General features: G+C 42.8%; 2 protein-coding genes and 1 pseudogene across 3 annotated transcripts in view; 2 read left to right on the top strand and 1 right to left on the bottom strand.

Annotated features, from left to right (window-relative positions):
- TMEM116 (transmembrane protein 116) overlaps positions 1-19,977 on the top strand; it is a 163,495-nt gene that overhangs the window by 94,143 nt on the left and 49,375 nt on the right. The gene's annotated exons all lie outside the window — the stretch shown is intronic.
- LOC103118715 (poly(rC)-binding protein 2-like) lies at positions 10,270-11,702 on the top strand (annotated as a pseudogene). Its single transcript, XR_001601635.2, has one exon. The product of XR_001601635.2 is annotated as a poly(rC)-binding protein 2-like (transcript).
- On the bottom strand, positions 14,574-17,298 carry LOC103119292 (disintegrin and metalloproteinase domain-containing protein 1a-like). The gene has a single exon (XM_060193061.1). The coding sequence runs from the start codon at positions 17,291-17,293 to the stop codon at positions 14,843-14,845; it is 2,451 nt and encodes an 816-aa protein (XP_060049044.1). The 5' UTR covers positions 17,294-17,298; the 3' UTR covers positions 14,574-14,842.

A 19,977-nucleotide genomic window follows, 5' to 3' on the forward strand; every position in this document is an offset into this window, starting at 1 on the left:
GTTGTAGTTATTATTGCTGTTGATCTCATCATTGTTGGATAGGACAGAGAGAAATGGAGAGAGAAGGGGAAGACAGAGAGGAGGAGAGAAAGATAGACACCTGCAGACCTGCTTCACCGCCTGTGAAGCGACTCCCCTGCAGGTGGGGAGCCGGGGTTTGAACCGGGATCCTTACGCCGCTCCTTGTGCTTTGCGCCACCTGCGCTTAACCCACTGCGCTACAGCCCGACTCCCTCTTTGGCTATTTTTATCTTTTGTGGTTGCACACAAATTTTAGAGTTGTTTGTTTAATTTTCTAGAAGAATGTCACTGGAAGTTTTAAAAATATTTAATTTATTTATCTTTGATAGAGACAGAAAGAAATTGAGAAGGGAGGGGGGAGAGAGAGAGACAGAGGCAGAAACAGAGATCAACCTGCAGCAGTGCTTCACTGCTCATGAAGCTTCCCCCTACAAGTGGGGATTGGAGGCTTGAACCTGAATCTTTGTGAACTGCAGTGTGCTCTACCAGTGTGCCACCACCCACCCCCTGTCATTGGAATTTTGATTGGGGTTACATTGAGTCCAAAATTGCTTTAGGTAAGATGCCATTTTAACAACATTTATTCTTCTGATTTATGAGAATGTGATATCCATTCATGTTACCAGGTGCAAGGACCCAGGTTTGAGTCCCCACTCCCCACCTGCAGGAAGGAAGCTTCACAAGTGGTATAGCAAGTACTTCAAGTGTCTCTGTCTATCTCCCTATCTCCCACTCCCCTCTCAATTTCTCCTCATCCATTTCTTTGCATCTACCTTTTATTTCTTTTAACAAAGTTCTATAGTTTTCACTGCAAAGGTCTTTAACTTCCTTTGTTAGATTTACTCTAAAGGGGAGTCCGGCAGTAGTGCAGTGAGTTAAGCGCACGTGGCTCGAAGCGCAAGGACTGGCATAAGGATCCCGGTTCAAGCCCCCGACTCCCCACTTGCAGGTGGTGAAGCAGATCTGCAGGTGTCTATCTTTCTCTTTCGCTCTCTGTCTTCCCCTCCTCTCTCCATTTCTCTCTGTCCTATATAACAATGATGACATCAGTAATAACTACAACAACAATAAAAAAGGCAACAAAAGGGAAAATAAAGTTGAAAAAAAGATTTACTCTAAAATATCTTATCCTTTTTAGTACAGTTGTAAATGGGATTGTTCCCTTTATTGCCATTTTCTTCAACTCACTTTTTAAATTAATTTATTCTTATTTTTGAATAAAGACAGATAAATTGAGAGAGAAGGGGAAGAGAGACAGAGAGACACTATCAGCATTACTCCACTACTCATGAAGCTTTCCTCCTCTGCAGGTGGGGATGAGGGTTTTGGGTCCTTCCACATTGTAATAGGTGCTCTCTACGAGTACACTAACACGAGGACCCTCCAACTCATTTCTTGTGTATAGAAATTCAACTGAAGAGGGCTGAGTAGTGGCACACCTGGTTAAGTGCACATGTTACCAAGTATAAGGACCCAGGTTTGAGTCCTCACTCCCCACCTGCAGGAAGGAAGCTTCACAAGAGGTATAGCAAGTACTTCAAGTGTCTATCTCCCTATCTCCCACTCCCCTCTCAGTTTCTGTCCAATCAAATAAAGGGGGAGAATATGTCCTAGAACCCTACCTCCCTAGAGCCCTGCTCCACTTGCGAAAGATAGAAACAGGCAGCTGGAGGGTATGGATCAACCTGCCAACACCCATATCCAGCAGAGAAGCAATTACAGAAGGCAGACCTTTCACTTTCTGCACTCCATAATGACCCTGGGTCCATACTCCCAGAGGGACTCTTCCAATGGAGAAGATGGGATGGAACTTTGGTGATAGGAACTGTATGGAATGGTACCCCTCTTATCCCACAATCTTGTCAATCATTAAATCACTAATAAAAAATATTTTAAAAATAACAAAGGAAAAGATGGCCACCAGGAGTGGTGGAATCATTGTGCAAGCACTGAGCCCAAAGAGATGAACCATGGTGGTGATTAAGAAAAGAGAGAAGTTCAAAAGATTATGTACATTGACTTTTTGCCCTGTGACTTTACTGAATTTATTATTTCTAGTAGTTATTAATGTAATATTTAGAGTTTTCTATGTAAATTATGTCACCTACAAATAGCAATAGCTTAACTACTTCTATTCCTAGTTTGATTCCTTTTATATCTTTTTCTTTCCTGATTTGTTAGGATTTGCTGTATCATACATGACCTCACCATAATTTGTCCTTTGACGTTATTTATATGTATCTGTATTTTATAAAGTAATGCCACTGATTGCTTCTGCTCTCCTGGTCTAAGCTTTTAGGAGAGTCAACATTTGAAAGACTCAGCCTATGGTCTGTGCATTAAAACTTTTGAGACATTCAATCAGTTTTTTCCTCTTTCATATTAATCAGCGATTTATATGACTACAAGTTAATAGGAGTGTACATAAACACCATTCTCACCACCAAAAGACTGTCCCATCCCATTGTCATCCCCCCCCCCCAGTGAAGCTGAGCACCCACCCTCACCCTCCACCCAAAGATTTTTACTTTGAAGCCCTACTCCAAACTCAGTCAGATCCTGCTTTGAGTTTCCCTCTCTGTTCTTCTTTCTCAACTTCTGTTCATGAGTGGGATCATCCCATACTTGTCTTTGTCTTTCTGACTTAGCTCACTTAACATAATTCCTTCTAGCTCCATCCAAGATGGGTAAGAAAAGGTGGATTCATTGTTCTTAATAGCTGCGTAGTATTCCATTGTATATATATATATATATATATATACATATGTATACATATATATACATATACATATATATATATATATATATATATATATATATATATATCACAGCTTTCTCAGCCATTCATCTGTTGTTGGATACCTGGGTTGCTTCTAGGTTTTAGCTATTATGAATTGTGCTGCTGTGAACATAGGTGTACACATATCTTTTTGGTTGGATATTATAGAATCCTTGAGGTATATCCCTAGGAGAGGAATTACTGGGTCATATGGAAGGTCTGTGTCTAGCCTTGTGAGAGTTTTCCAGACTGCTCTCCACAGAGGTTGGACCAATTTACATTCCCACCAGCAGTGCAGAAGGGTTCCTCTGTCCCCACAGCCTCTCCAGGCATTTGTTGCTGCTGTCCTTTTTGATGTATGCCATTCTCACAGGGGTGAGGTGGTATCTCAATGTTGTCTTTATTTGCATTTCTCTGACAATCAGTGACCTGGAGCAATTTTTCATGTATTTGTTAGCCTTTTGGATCTCTTCTGTAATGAACGTTCTGTTCATATCCTCTGCCCATTTTTTGATGAGGTCATTTGCTTTTTTGTTGTTACGTTTGCTGAGCTCTTTGTATATTTTGGTTATTAGTCTCTTGTCTGATGTGTGGCATGTGAAGATCTCCCATTCTGTGAGGGGTCTCTTTGAGTGATGGTTTCTTTGGCTGTGCAAAAGCTCTTCAATTTGATGTAGTCCCATTGATTTGTTTTTGTTTTAGTCTTCCTTGCAATTGGATTTGTATCATCAAAGATGTCCTTGAGGTTTAGGTGGAAAAGTGTTCCACCAATGTTTTCCCTTAAGTATTTGATAGTTTCTGGTCTAATATCCAGGTCTTTGATCCATTTGGAGTTGACTTTTTTTTCTGGTGAGATAAAGTGGTTCAGTTTCATTCTTCTGCATGTTTCAACCCAGTTTTCCCAGCACCATTTATTGAAGAGAGCCTCCTTCTTCTTCCATTTAATATTTTGGGCCCCTTTATCAAAAATTAGATGTTCATAGGTGTAGGGTATATATATCTCATTCAATAGTTCTTGTAAGGTAGGTCTGGTGGTGAGCTAGTCCTTTTTTTTTTTTTTTAATCTAAAGTAGTTTTTGTGTCTCCATTATATTGAGTAATAATTTTGCAGGGTAAAATATTCATGGCTGGCATTTATTATCTGTTTACACTTTTAATATATTATTCCACTCTTTTTTTAGACATTTATTTATTTATGAGAGAGAAAAGGAAAGAGAGATTCAGAGCATCACTCTGGCATATGCAATGCCAGGAATCAAATTCAGGATTTCATACCTGAGAATCCAACACTTTACCCACTGTACTATCTCCCTAACCACATTCACTCTTTCTGGACCTATGGGAGTTCCTTTGAGAAATCTAATAGCCTTTATGTCATTTTCTTTCTCAAGCAGTCTGTAAAACTCTTTCTTGTCCTTGACTCATAGTAATTTTATGATGTGCCTTGGTGTAGGTTCTTTTGGATTTAGGGATTTGGGCATTCTCTCCACAGTGTTCTAGTTATGCCCAGATTTAGACATTTTTCAACTGTCATTTCCTTTAATAAGGTATCTGTTCCCTGTTTTCCCTCTTCTCTATTGAAATTATTATTATCCTTATATTTACTTTTCTAGTAAAGTTTGATATTTCCCATAGAGTTGCTGCATTTTTCTTAAGCCTTGTTTGTCCTCTTAATTTAAAGAGGGGTCCAGGTGGTGGTACACCTGATTGAGTGCACATGTTACAAAGTGCAAGAACCCAGGTTCAAGCCCCCAGGGGAGAGCTTCACAAGTGGTGAAGCAGGGTTGCAGGTGTCTCTCTGTCTCTCTATCACCCCGTTCCCTCTCAATTTCTGGCAGTGTCTATCCAATACATAAATAAAGATAAAAAAATTATAAAAAAGATATTTATGGGTGTAGGTGGCACACCCAGTAGAGTGCACACATTACCTTGAGCAAAAAACTCAGTTTCGAACCCCTAGTCCACACCTGCATGGGGAAAATTCACTAGCAGTGGAATAGTGCTGCAGGTGTTTTTTCTTCTCTATGTCTCTTTTCCTGTCTTCCCTTCCTGTCTATTACACTATATCAAAAAAACAAAAAGAAAAAAAAAAGACAGAAAGAGAAGAAAAGAAAAAAAGAAAGAGAAAAAAATAAAAAAAGAATACCAGGAACAATGCTTTCATCATGTATGCACCAAGCTCAATGATAACCTGGGTGGCAAAGAAAAAAATTAAGTGGCTTCTCAAGATTCCTTTTTGCTTGGCTTGTTAGAAGAACTAGAAGAACGTAGACTCAGCTTACATTATAGTACTCACACTATTAACTATCATGAAGAAGAAAAGGGCTCTCATAGAAACAAGGAAAAGCTTTCTGTTGCTTTCCTTGGAAGGGTCCTTGAGGCCATGGCTTTAACAGCCCACAGTGACTTCTTTATTACTGAGGATACAAATTATATTGTGATTTCCATTTTTTCCTTCTAAATCTAAATAATGATAAGAACTTGGACTTAGCTGTACTTTGAGAACTAAGTGTCAGTCCTGAGGCTTATAGCTGCCCAGGGAAAGCAGATAAGCCACATTTAGAATTTCCTGGGGCAGCAGATATCCCTGGTAACTGCCATACAGATTATTGGAATCTATAAGTAGTCTCCAGAGTCCTCTAAGCACAGTGGGAAGTGAAATAGGCAAAAGACTGCACATTGGGGACTGGGCCATAGCTCACCAGATAGAATGCACACTGGTTTTGAGCCCCAGCTCTACATAGGGTACTTTCATTGCAGGAGCACCATGAACAGTGGAGCAATGCTGTGGTATCTATCTTTTTTCTCCATCTCTTACTCTTTACTCTCTATGACCTTATCTGAAATTAAAAGGAAAAAGATTCCACTGGCAGCAGTGGTTTTGCATAGTCATAAAGTCCCAGTTGGGGGGGGGGGGGGAGTCCAGTGGTAGCACAGCAGGTTAAGCGCAAGGGCTGGCGTAAGGATCCCGGTTCCAAAGCTAACCTTATCAAAGCAAGGACTGCAAAAGCTGGATAAGGGCAAGAGACTGGCATACTTTAACGATGACTCTTTAGTCACTGTCAGGCCACCCCATCAGCTGGGGCCCTAGTCGGGGAGTCAGGGAGTCCTGAGATTCCCAAACAGACATGATGGGCCTAGACCTCTCTCCATTGTTACCGGTTATCTCTATCAGGAACAACAAAATAGACCCCTTGTGGGCCCCCTTAGGACTTTGCCCTCAACTTGAATCAACAATGATAGAGAATGTTCTATCCTCTGAAGGGAGGCTGGACAACATACTCTATGCTACACCTGAGGATGATGGATCCTGATATTGGGGCAGCTTGGAACGTTTCTACTCATGTCCATAGGATGTGAGCTCAGATCTGCAAGAATGCAGTGGTCCCATAAGCTCCTAAGCTGAATATCGGCCCTAGATCACATCAAATTGATGGAGTTTACAGTCAACAATATTTATACACCTTTCCCATGTTTGGGAGCTACTCTCTTCCCTGATCCAGCCTTCTGATCCTTTTTCTAGCCATGACATCATCTCCCCAGACAATAACTTGGATCCACCTGCATGTCAGATTTCAGGCTCAGAGGGGATGGGGGGGGGGGAACAACAACAACAACAGTATAGTCACAGGCCCTTTGGAATATAACTCAAATATACCTACTAGCTATCTACAAAATGGAGACACCCCCTCCCAACTCTTCATCTGCACTATTCCAGCCTTTGGGTTCATGATTAGTCAACAATTGTTTGGCTTTATATGTTAACTCTCTTTTAGCCACCAGATTCCAGATGCTACCATGATGCTAATCAGATTTTCTTGGACAGACAACCCCACCAATGTGTCTTGGAGCTCCGCTTCCCCAGAGCTCCACCCCACTAGGGAAAGAGAGAGGCAGGCTGGGAGTATGGATCAACGCCCATGTTCAGAGGGCAAGCAATTACAGAAGCCAGACCTTCCACTTTCTGCATCCCACAATGACCTTGGGTCCATACTCCCAGAGAATTAAAGAGTAGGAAAGCAATCAAGGGAGGGGATGGAATATGGAGTTCTGGTGGTGGAAATTGTGTGGAGTTGTACCCCTCTTATCCTATGGTTTTGTCACTATTTCCTTTATATAAATTTCTTTTTAAAAAAGATCCCAGTTCGAGCCCCTAGCTCCCCACCTGCAGGGGAGTCGCTTCACAGGCAATGAAGCAGGTCTGCAGGTGTCTTTCTCTCCCCCTCTGTCTTCCCCTCCTCTCTCCATTTCTCTCTGTCATATGTAACAACGACGACATCATTAGCAACAACAATAATAACTACAACAACAATAAAAAACAGCAAGGGCAACAAAAGGGAAAATAAATAAATAAATATAAATTAAAAAAAAAAGCCCAGTTGTGCTAAAATGAAAGAAAAATAATGCACTTCATAGCAGTAACACAAAAACACTGAACTGGAATTCTGGAATCTGGAGGTATCAGACCCAGGTTACTTAGTCTTTTCTTCTTCCCATATTTAAAGCAGTCATTTCCCTGAGATAGTCTGTCTTAATTAGTGTCACTTTTTAATTCCTGTAGTTTGGTTTTTTCATACCTTTTAAGATTAACCTGACAGTTTATTGAAAATGTGCAATTTTCTATCACTTTTTCAGAGGAAGGTCATTCAAATAGCTGCCCTAACTTTGTTTTCTGCCTTTAACTTGATCTTGTAAATTGAGTCATTCAGGAGGAGAACAACTAAAAAAATAAACATAAGATTATCCAATGTTCATATTTTCTACATTTTTGTAAATTTTGTTCTCAAAACACTGAAACCCTAAATAGGTCTTATGTGCTGGTTCCCAGTTATCTACTTGAACATCGTTTAATTAGCTGAGCATAATTATCCTGTACCCATGTCATATTCCCTTTCTAATAGATAGGTTTCAGAATATGTGCATCATATCACATATTAGTCATCATCAGCAGGGAAATATCCTCCACTTCTCAGCAGGTATTCTCCACTTTTTAAAAAATGTTATTGATTTAATATTGACTTACAAAATTATGAGATAACAGGGATACAATTCTACACCGTTCGCACCACCGGAGTTATTTGTACCCCTTCCCTCCATTGGAAATTGCAGTAGTTCTCCCAAGGTCACAAATATAGGTTGACTATTATTTCTATAACTATCTATATTTTTATATATTTTCCCACTTTTTCTATGTGTCTGCCTTCTTTTCCTTTCTAAGTCACACCTACACCTGTTACTATTTCTGAATGCACTTCCTGTTTCCCTCTCCGGATCCTGATGGAATCCTCCACTTGTTTTTCAAGGATGTAGTGACATGTTAATTATCTAGAGATTTTCAGTTACCCAGTTCCTCATTCATAGGTGACTGCCAGCTAACACTGTGTTTTCATCATGAATTCTGATCTCCTGGCAAAAACCCATGTGAGATTAAGTTACCAGCATATAACAAAATGGAAATTTACCTAACAAAAGGTTTGATTTTTGTATTTTACTCTGAAGTTTACCTTTGTTTTGTTAAAAGTAACTAATGTTGGCAGGTTGATCCATACCCCCATCCTGTTTCTGGCTTTCCTTAGTGAGATAGGGCTCTGAGGAGGTGAGGTTCCAGGACACACTGGTGAAGTCATCTGCCCAGAGAAGTCAGTATGGCATCATGGTAGCATCTGCAACTTGACCTGCCAACATCCATGTTCATCACAGAAGCAACTACATAAGCCAGGCCTTTCATCTTCTGTACCCCAGAAAGAATTTTGGTACATACTACCAGAAGGATAAAAAAATAGGGAACCTCGCAGTGGAGGGGATAGGATATGGAACTCTGGTAGTGAGAATTGTATGGAATTGTACCCCTGTTATCCTACAATCTTGTTAATAATTATTAAATCACTAATGAAAAATAACTAATGTAAACTTGTTGAGAGCAGAAACCTGGTCTTGTCCTTCCTTTCTTTTCTGCTCACACTGATTGGGCAGTTAAAAGAGGGGTTAAGCAAAACAACAAAGGCAAAGGGAATAAATAAATATTTTTTAAAAAAAGAGGACTAAGCATGTATCTCTGGAGACTGATGCTAGGAACTTCCCTGAGACTCAAGTCACCTGAGCAAAGCTATGGACGTGCCATGCCTGGGAACGAGCAAGACACCCATGGAAGTTGCTCTCCATCTAGAGATGGCTGTGGTTAAAGTGTCCACTTGGCCTGCAGTTATTCTACACCTCCAACGAGCTGAGCCCTCAGAGCTGAGTAAGACACGAACGTGTCACTGTGTGATTTAATAACAGAAGAGATACTTTAGTAGACCAATAGTGTCTATTCTGTGTGGTAGGTCCATGTAGAAATCAGCATTTGTAAAGCTTTGTTTCATTAGGGTCACTAAGTAAGAGGTTATATGCGAGAGGCAGTGAACAATTTATCACTTGTCTTCCTGGTCACTTTTTGTACTAAAGGAAATGATTCACGAGGCAGTGGAGAATGTAGATTTGGTCATATCCTGGTGAGATCATGTACTACATTAGTTCTAAAGCAAAACTCTGGTCTTTCTTCCTCATATACAAAGTGGAAATCTCATAGAAAAGATGATACGGTCAAATCAATTAGGATAACACATGGAAAGTGTTGAGTACAGTGTCTGACTTAGAATGTTATTCATCTTATATGTTGTCTGCTCTCTTTACCTAACTTTTGAATTCTGTACTTTTGTTTCTTTCCTCCCTTCCTTCCTTCCTTCCTTCTTTCTTTTCTTGTTATCTTCATGCATTGGATAGAGACAACCAGAAATGGAGAGGGTTGAGAGATAGAAAGAGGGAGAGTGGGGCTAGGTGGCACACAGCAGGTTAAGCGCAAAGGGCATGAAGCGTAAGGACCGGCGTAAGTATCTGGGTTCGAGCCTCCGGCTCCCTACCTATAGGGGAGTCGCTTCACAGGCGATAAAACAGGTCTGTCGGTGTCTGTCTTTATCTCCCCATCTCTGCCTTCCCCTCCTTTCTCCATTTCTCTCTGTCCTATCCAACAACAATGACAGCAATAACAATAATAACAATGATAAACAAGGGCAACAAAAGGGAAAAAATAGCCTCCAGGAGCAGTTGATTCATAGTGCAGGCATCGAGTCCCAGCAATAACCCTGGAGGCAAAAAAAAAAAAAAGAGGGAGAGAAAAAGAAAGACACCTGCAGCACTGCTTCACCTCTCGCAAATCTTTTTCCCTTGAGGATGGGGACTGTCACCTCTCGCAAATCTTTTTCCCTTGAGGATGGGGACTGGGGCTCAAACCCAGGTCCTTGCACATTATAACATGTGCACTCGCCCAGATCAGCAGAGGCAGCAGCCGGAGCAGCCGCAGCCTGCGCCATCTCCTGCCGGCCCGCCCCGGGGTCTCTTTCCCCTTTCCTCCTCCACCCCCCCCCTTCTTCCTCCCGCTGGGGGGCTCCCCTCACCTTCCCACCTGCCCCTATTGTTCCGCCGCCCCCCCTGCCCCCCCCACCTCCCGCCCTTCCCCTTCCCTCCCACTCCCCCTTTCCGCTCAGTCATCTCGCACCTGCAGTTTATGGCTTTCACCCCCTCCAGTGACCAAAGACTTGAGAAGTCAAAGTCCAGCTCCCCAGAACACTGCTCGACATGGACACCGGTGTGATTGAAGGTAGATTAAATGTCACTCTCACCATCCGACTACTTATGCATGGAAAGGAAGTTGTCAGTATCATCGGAAAGAAAGGAGAATCAGTTAAGAAGATGCGTGAAGAGGGTGCACGAATCAACATCTCAGAAGGGAATTGTCCTGAGAGAATTATCACCTTGGCTGGACCCACTAATGCCATCTTCAAAGCTTTTGCTATGATCACTGACAAACTGGAAGAGGACATCAGCAGCTCTCTGACAAAAAGCACAGCTGCCGGTAGACCCCCAGTCACCCTGAGGCTGGTGGTCCCTGCTAGTCAGTGTGGCTCTCTCATCAGAAAAGGTGGTTGCAAGATCAAGGAAATACGAGAGAGTACAGGGGCTCAGGTCCAAGTGGCCGGGGATATGCTTCCCAATTCAACTCAGCAAACCATTACTATTGCTGGCATTCCGCAATCCATCATTGAGTGAGTGAAACGGATTTGCGTGGTCATGTTGGAGTCCCCCCTGAAGGGCGTGACCATCCCCTACTGGCCCCAGCCATCCAGTTCTCCAGTCATCTTTGCAGATGGTCAGTTAACCAAGATGCACCGATTGGCAATGCAACAGTCTCATTTCCCCATGACGCATGGCAACACCAGATTCAGTGCAAGTTTGGATGCGTCAGCTCAAACTACTTCTCCTGAACTCACCATTCCAGACTATTTGATTGGCTGCATAATCGGGCGTCAAGGCGCCAAAATCAATGAGATCCGTCAGATGCCTGGGGCGCAGATCAAAATTGTGAACCCAGTGGAAGGATCAACTGACAGGCAGGTTACCAGCACTGGATCTGCTGCCAGCATTAGCCTGGCTCAGTATCTAATCAATGTCAGGCTTTCCTCGGAGACGGGTGGCATGGGGAGCAGCTAGAACAATGCAGATTCATCCATAATCCCTTTCTGCTGTTCACCACCACCCGTGATCCATCAGTGTAGTTTCTGAACAGTCAGCGATTCCAGGTTTTAAATAGTTTGTAAATTTTCAGTTTCTACACACTTTATCATCCACTCGTGATTTTTTAAAGAGTTTTAATTCCTTTCTCTGTTCAGCTGTTAATGCTGAGATCCATATTTAGTTTTATAAGCGCCTCCGTTTTTTGTTTCTTTTCTTTTTTTTGGCTCATGAATTTTTTGTTTGTCATGGAAATGTAAGAGTGGAATATTAATACATTTCAGTTCTGTAATGTCAGGAATTAAAAAAAATTAAAAGATGGACTGGAGCTTTTCCTTTGTGAATAGAAACTGAATGCCAGTGGTTTTTAAAAAAAAACATGTGCACTCAACCAGGTGTGCCACCACCCAGCCCCTGAATTCTGTACTTTTGAAGTTTCAGTCAGTAGTCTGTTAACTTAATGAAGCAAGTGTGTATAAAGTATTTTTTAAATTTTTTTATTTATAAAAAGGAAACATTGACAAAACCATAGGATAAGATGGGTACAGCTTCACACAGTTCCTACCACCACACCTTCGTATACCATCCCCTCCACTGATAACTTTCCTATCCTTTAACCCTCTGAGAGTATGGACCCAAGATCACTGTTGGATGTAGAAGGTTGAAGGTCTGGCTTCTGTAATTGCTTGCCCGCTGAACATGGGCGCTGACAGGTCGATCCATACTCTCAGTCTGTCTCTCTCTTTCCCTAGTGGGTAAGGGCCCTGGGGAAGTGGAGCTCCAGGACACATTGGTAGGGTTATCTGTCCAGGGAAGTCTGGTCGCATCCTGCTAACATCTGGAACCTGGTAGCTGAAAAGAGAGTTAATATACAAAGCCAAACAAATTGTTGAACAATCATGGACCTAAAGGCTGGAATAGTGCAGATGAAGTGTTGGGGTTCCTCCATTTTGTAGATAGCTAGTAGGCATATTTTAGTTATATTTCAAAGGGCCTGTAGCTATACTAGTGTTTTTTGTTTTGTTTTGTTTTTTTGTTTTTTTGCCTGAGCCTGAAATTTGATATGCAGGTAGATCCTAATTATTGTCTGGGGAGATGATGTCATGGCTAGAAAAAGGACTAGAAAGCTGGATCAGGGAAGAGAGTAGCTCCCTAATATGGGAAAGGTATATAAATATTACTGTAAACCCCATCGATTTGATGTGATCTGGGGCCCATATTCAGCTTAGGAGCCTGTGTGACCTCTACATCCCTCTAAATCTGAGCTCACATTCTGTGGTCATGAGTAGGAACATTCCATGCTGCCCCAGTATCTTCCTCAGGTGTAGCATAGAGTATGTTGTCCAGCCTCCCTTCGGAGGATGGAACATTCTTTACCATTGTTGATCCAGGTTGAGGGCAAGGTCCTATGGGGGCCCACAAAGGGGTCTATTGTGTTGTTCCTGATAGAGATGACCGGTAACAATGGAGAGAGGGATTTATTTGAGTTCTAGGCTCATCAAGTCTGTTTGGGAATCTCAGGACTCCCGATTAGGGCCCTAGCTGGTGGAATGGCCTGATAATGACTAAAGAGTCATCATTAAAGTATGCCAGTCTCTTGTTGCAGTCCTTGCTTTGATGAGGTTAGCTTTGGAATGAGTGAAAGAACTCTAACAGGAAGTAGGTGAGGAGGGTATCTAAGTCTAAGTGAACACTATTTCATTATGAACTTGATACTGACTCACTACAGGCTATTGTGTATTTCAGGTATATATTTTGCCCTAATTTATGGCTACATGTGAACATATGCTCTATCTTATAGGACCTGGCTTATATCTAGGCTTTGGGACTTTGTTAGGAAGTGAACCTCCTGGAATGAAGTTAGGAGAATACCATGAAAGGAAAGGTCTCACTAGAGTGATGAGGGTGAAGGGTTGGCAATCCATGCCTGAAGTCTCTGTACACAGTCTGAGGTGAAGCATGCTGAGATGGTACTCGTTGCTTTGATTAGGTTGGAATCAGCTGATGCAATATCATTTGGCCTGACTTGAGAGAAGTGTGCACGGAAATGAAGTGTGTATAAAGGATAATGAAGAAAGAATATGTTAACTCCCCAAGAACTCAGTTCTGGAGAAGTTGTCTCTTGCTCAGATTTGTTTCTTCCCCTTGTAGTAGTCACAGGTTAGCATAACACAGTGGTCAAATGTAACCTTCACGAGTGAGACTGACTACAGAAGCCCCAGTTAACATGCTACATACAGCTTAAAATGGTCATTTGTCCTCACCAATGTGTCCTGGAACCTCACCTCTCCGGAGTCCTGCCCCTCTTGGAAAAGATAGAAACAGACTTGGGGTATGGATCGACCTAATAACACCCATGTCCAGCAGAGAAGCAATTACAGAAGCCAGAATTCCCACCTTCTGCACCCCATAATGATCCTGGATCCATACTCCCAGAGGGATAAAGAATACGAAAACTTCCAATGAAGGGGATGGGATATGGAACTCTGATGGTGGGAATTGTATGGAATTGTACCCCTCTTATCCCACAATCTGTCAATCATTATTAAATTGATTAAAAAGTAGTCATTTGTCTGAAAACATATTTATTCATTTTTTATTTATTCATTTTTACCAAATAACTTATTAGCACTGACTTATGGTTGTGCAAGGGATAATATTTACTTTTTGTTGTTGTTGTTTTGCCTCTAGGGTTATTGCTGGAGTGTAGTGCCTGCATGAATCCACTGCTCCTGGAGGATATTTTTTTCCCTTTTGTTACTGTTGTTGTTATTATTGTTATTGCTGTCATTGTTGTTGGATAGGACAGAGAGAAATGGAGAGAGGAAGGGAAGACAGGGGGAGAGAAAGATAGACACATGCAGACCTGCTTCATGGCCTGTGAAGCGACCCCCCTGTAGGTGGGGAACTGGGGGCTCGAACCGGGATCCTTAACACCGATCCATGCACTTTTCACCATGTGCGCTTAACCTGCTTCACTACCTCCCAGCCCCCCATATTTACTTTTTAATTGAAAAGTTGTTGATTTAATGTGCTTTGCAGAGATAGTCAAATTGTATAAAGCCTTATATATGCTACTTATAACTAGGATTTTAAAACTTTGATAGCAATATATACACACAAAGTTAACATTGGACATAATACAAACTAGATAGAAGTTGACATTCCCTGGAAAATAGGTAATTCAAATATTGGCCCTACTCAGATAAAACATTAATAGGAGTGATATGTGAGAACATTTTATTTCAAGTCTCATGAGATGCTGAAAAAGGGAGAAAGTAAAATGGCATTTATGAATTATCTTGCATGTATATATCACCAATTGCTAATATAAAGGTAAAAGTCCTCACTCTTTCATCAGTGCACTATCACAGACCACAGAGCCCCACAGAGCCATTCAGGCACCAGTGTGCATGGCCACCTCACAGCCTTTCTCCTACCCACCGTGTCAGGCATTTGCTATTTTTATCTACTTTTTTTTTTTTAGTTTTCCTACTACTCCTCTTTATCTCCCTCTAGTTCTTCCTCTCTTCTACCTAAGTCATCTTCTCTTATAATTTCCTCTTCAGTATGTTCCTGGGTGTCTTCTGAGCCCTGACATGTCTCTTTTCTAGCCCCCCAAACGGCAACAATAATTAGAATTAGAAAAAAACCTAACAGAAACCAGGGGAATATGTACATTATCTGATACAGGGGTTTGTTTTCATCTTTATTCTCACCATCTCTACCAGACTGACCTAGATCACCACTACGAATATAAATGTCATTTTCACTTGGATTTCCATCATCAGGTTTGGCTGGAGGACCGCTGTCCACACTACCCCCATTCCCTGGATCTACACAGCCAGGAGGGGCATAGCCATAGTCACAATGGCAATGTCTTAAGTCGTTACAAACCCCTTTCCCATTACACATGGAGCCTGGTTCACAGTCATAGTTGAACACGCCATAATCGGTGCAGGAGTGGTTCATGCACACTTTGTCTGGAGCACAGTAGGTGCCACTGTGCACGTCTCCACTCTCAGGCAGCTCCACAGTGGCATGGGCATCCATGCTCCAGCAGAAGTCATCTTGGTGAGCAACCTGGATCAGTACAGAGTAAGGGCTGATGGGTGGTACCTTCTTAATATTTGTACATATAAGTTTCCCACAAAATACATCCTCATCAAAACACTTGACATACGGCTGGTTAGCACTAGCAGGATAGCCACAGTTTCCAAATCGGTTCCCTTTGCTGTTCATTTCGAGGTAGCAATCTTCAGAGGCCGACCTGGCGTCTTCCCCATAGATATTCATGCATTGAATATCAGGGTCCTGACACTGGCCGCCAACACAGTAGTGAACAATATCACACTGTGTACCATCCAGCTTGAACCTGTCCTTGGGGCATTCACTGGAGGTACCGCTGCAGTACTCTGGGAGGTCACACTCTCCTAAAGCAGGACGGCAAGTGGACCCCCTCCTTTTCAGCTGGCAGTCAGAACAACAGAGTCCCTCACTACACTGAGCATCGTCCTTCAGAGTACATGTCTCCTCACAGCACGGGTGACTGTCACAGTCAGACCCACAGTCACACTGCTCACCTGCCTGCACCACACCATCTCCACACAGGGCATCCCTACGCCTGCGGCTTTTGTGCTGAGGCCTGTCAAACAGGCAGGCCCCTCTGTGTTCCCTCAGGAAGTGATAGTAGTAGTCAGAGCTGCAGTTGCTGAAACCACTTCCCGGAGTGATGCCTTCCTGCATGAGGCAGAAGTGTTGATCCTTACAAATGCAGGCAGGGTGGTCATGCTGAATACCCAAGTTGTGCCCCAGCTCGTGGACCATGAGCGCCACAAAGAGGAGGACGTCTTCGTGATAGAAGGATTCAATAGCTGCTGCAAAGCCTCGTGAGCAGGCGCCACTGAGAAACGCCTGGCCCATGGCCCCTGCAGGATGATGACCAACAATCATGTGGGCGACGTCATGCTTCACCCGAGCCGACAGTGTCTCTTGTCTCCAGCTATTGAAATTCCTCAGCGAAACTCCCAAGTCCTCTGGAACCTCTATGAGGTCCCCCTCGGTCCAAATCTCCATTCCAGCCAGCACCACCTCTGTGTTGATGCCCCTGGTGAAGCCGTTGGCCAGGGCAGTGATGTCCATCACTCTCTGGACTGTCTCGTTGATGCTACTGCCCCACATCCGGAACCGCTGGTGGTTGACCACGACAAACATCTCCACGTACTTGGTGCGTGTCCATAGGGAGGACAGCGCCTCTGCACTGCTGGGCTTCCTGTGCTCTTGTTGCCTGCTGGTGGGCACTGCCTGGCTGTCTTTGGCAGAGACGCCACAGGAGGCTCGAGCCTGCTGTGCCACGGTGTACAAGGCATGTTCAAACCGTTGTGAAGTCTCCAGGGGCTTGATGCCATACGATGTTCCCTCTTTAACCAGGATGCCCCTGAGACCTGAACAGGTGCTGACAGAAACAAAAGAGCCCGGGACTCCTTCTATGTAGCCTTCATAGTGACAGTCATGTGAGATGAATGGCATTTCTTGGCCCAGGATGCCATTGTGGTAGCTGAAGACTGGAAAGTCCTTCACAAAATACTCTCTCTTCACCTTGAGGTGAATCAGTTGCTTCTGGCCCTGCATCAAGAGCACATAGGATGCCTTTTCCACTGGATCTTCATGCCTGCCCTGCACGGCCAGACTCCTGGGAATGACTGTTTCATAGGAAGAGTAATATACTGCTCCCGGGTCACAGCATAGTCCTGGCAGGCAAATCAGTATGAGGATGAGCACCATGTCCAGTCTGACATGTGATAGTCCAGGCATTAGCACTGGCCTGGAGTCTTCCATCTGGGGACCCCAAGCCTGCAGCACTAGGCTAACCTCGTACCTAACCACTCGATAGAGTAGAGAAGGCAGCAGGGAGGGGGGCCTTTGCACAGAGGCTGCCATTGACATGTCCCTGGTGAATCAGCTAGTGGGTGTGGGGTCTACTCCAGCACTAGTGACTCTGCCTCACGCACAGAGGTCAGCCCAAGAGTCAGCTCCAGATCTGTGCTGACTGCAGAAGGCAGCCACTGCCTACCTCTGAGCGGCACAGCCCCTGGATGTGTGCTTTCCAAATGTGACTTCCTTCCACATCAGCAGCTTCAGGACTCCTGGACTAGGGTTCTTTTGCCATTAGGGACTGATGCAGTCATGAAGACTACAGAGTCTGCCCTGCTGAACTGTGCCTTGGGAGAGAAAAATGATCTCCATGCCTCCAACTGTGTCCCAGAGGACACCCCTCCCCCACCCCTCCTTCCTGTTGTCAGTTGCTCAGCTCACTCTAAATGTTCCACAGCAGGGGGCTTGGAGATCACTGGTGGGAATGCTGTGGTGCCCATTTTCTCTTCTAAAAAATTACTCTTTCTTAAGTATTCACATCATAAGTCTCTGTGTGGTGTTTTGATCCCTCTATGAAGCATTACATCTCGCTACTCTGTTAGATCAGGCATGTGGTCAGGATGCGTTGTACCCCATTATAAACCATAATGGAGTGACTCACAAGCCAGAGAATACTCTTCTATTTTTAAATGATCCAAATACGTGGATTATAAAGGGCATATTAGTTGGCATATGTTGTAATTAACATGCAATTAAAATTAATTGTAAAGGCTAAAGATAAGGATTTAAGCAAGGCATTTGTTCTTTTGCTAAGGGTATGCAGCTGACAAAATGTAGGTTAGGCAGAGTAGCAATGCACTTCCCCTTATTTTACCTGACACAGAACTGCTCCCTGTACCCTTGGCCTCGGCTTCAAGACTAGCAGTCTTCTAGTTGTCTAAATAAGCAAAGGAAGAGAATCTGAGGGTCTTATTTGGATGACAGGTAAGCACGGCAAGTATTACCTGAATCTGAAAGAATATGAAAGTAGTGGGCACAGGCAGTGACAGATGATAACAATTTATAACAATGTCTGTACTAAAGAGTTGTTCTATTCATGCTCTTCTGAAGGAATAAACGATGTCTTAACAGCATATCCTTCAGTACAGTGTAGACATGCCTAGGGATTGAAGGAAGATCCTACTGTCCTACAATGGGGTTTTTTAATTTACATTTGTCTAATGAGTGAAGTGGAGCATTTCCACATATGTGTGTGGGCCACATGTTTCACTTTTTAAAAAATTTATTTATTTATTTATTTATTTATGAGAAAGATGGGAAAAGAGAGAAAGAGAACCAGACATCACTCTGGTACATATGCTGCTGGGGATTGAACTTCATCTACTTTATCTACTGCGCCACCTCCTGGACTACCGTATATCACTTCTTTAGAGAACTGTCTATCCATATCTCTGCTCACATTTTTATTAGTTTGTTCTTTTTCTTTTTTCTTGAACTGTATGAGTTTTTTTTTATAGATGCTGCTTGTCAGATGTGTGATGCACATATATCTTCTCCCAGCTGTTGGGTTGCCTGTTTATCCTTATGGAGTTTTCTTTCTTTTTTAAAAAAATTAAAAAAATTTTTATTATATTTATTTATTCCCTTTTGTTGTCCTTGTTGTTTTATTGTTGTAGTTATTATTGATGTTGTTGTTGTTGGATAGGACAGAGATAAATGGAAAGAGGAGGAGAAGACAGAGAGGAGGAGAGAAAGATAGACACCTGCAGACCTGCTTCACTGCCTGTGAAGCGACCTCCCTGCAGGTGGGGAGTTGGGGGTTTGAACTGGGATCCTTAAGTTGGTCCTTGCGCTTTGCCCCACCTGCGCTTAACCCACTGCGCTTAAACCGCTGTGCTACCGCCCGACTCCCTGGAGTTTTCTTTCGATGTGTAGGAGCTTTTTAATTTAATTTGATGTCCCATTTTTCTTGTTTTATTTTCTTTTGCTTATTGGGTTGAGTCTCCAAATTTATCATTGATGTTAAAGGCCTAAAGTATTTCACTGATAGTTTTCTTCTATGTAATTTTATAGTTTCAGGCCTAATACCCAGACCTTTGATCTATTTTAAGCTAATTTTGGTGCATAGTATTATGTGGAGGTCTAGTTTCATTTTTCTTTTTCTTTTCTTTTTAAAAATATTTCCCCTTTTGTTGCCCTTGTTGTTTATTGTCGTTGTTGTTATTGTTATTGTTGTTGTTGGATAGGACAGAGAGAAATGGAGAGAGAAGGGGAAGACACTTGTGAAGCGACCCTCCTGCAGGTGGGTAGTGAGGGGCTCGAACCAGGATCCTTACACTGGTCCATGCGTTTTCCGCCATGTGCGCTTAACCTGCTGCGCCATCACCCAGATCCCTATTTTCATTTTTCTACATGTGACTGTCCAATTCTCCCAACACCATTTGTTGAAGATATGTTCTTTTTCCAGTGGACAGTTTTGGCCCCTTTATCTTGTATTAGGTGCCTATACATGTGTGGATTTAATTCTGGACTCTGCTATTCCACTGATCCAAGTGTCCATTTTTGTTCTAGTACCACACTTTTAATTACTACTGCTTTGTAGTATAAACTGGTCATGAATTGAGATGCCTCCATTTTTCTTCTTTTTCCATAGGAGTGCTTTTGCTACTTGTGATTTTTTATGATTCCATATGAATTTTTGGACCTGTTGTTCAATTTATTTGAAATCATCATTGAGATTTTGATAGGAGTTTCAT

The sequence above is a fragment of the Erinaceus europaeus genome, chromosome 6, assembly GCF_950295315.1.
Source record: "Erinaceus europaeus chromosome 6, mEriEur2.1, whole genome shotgun sequence".
In the NCBI taxonomy this organism is placed as follows: Eukaryota; Metazoa; Chordata; class Mammalia; order Eulipotyphla; family Erinaceidae; genus Erinaceus; species Erinaceus europaeus.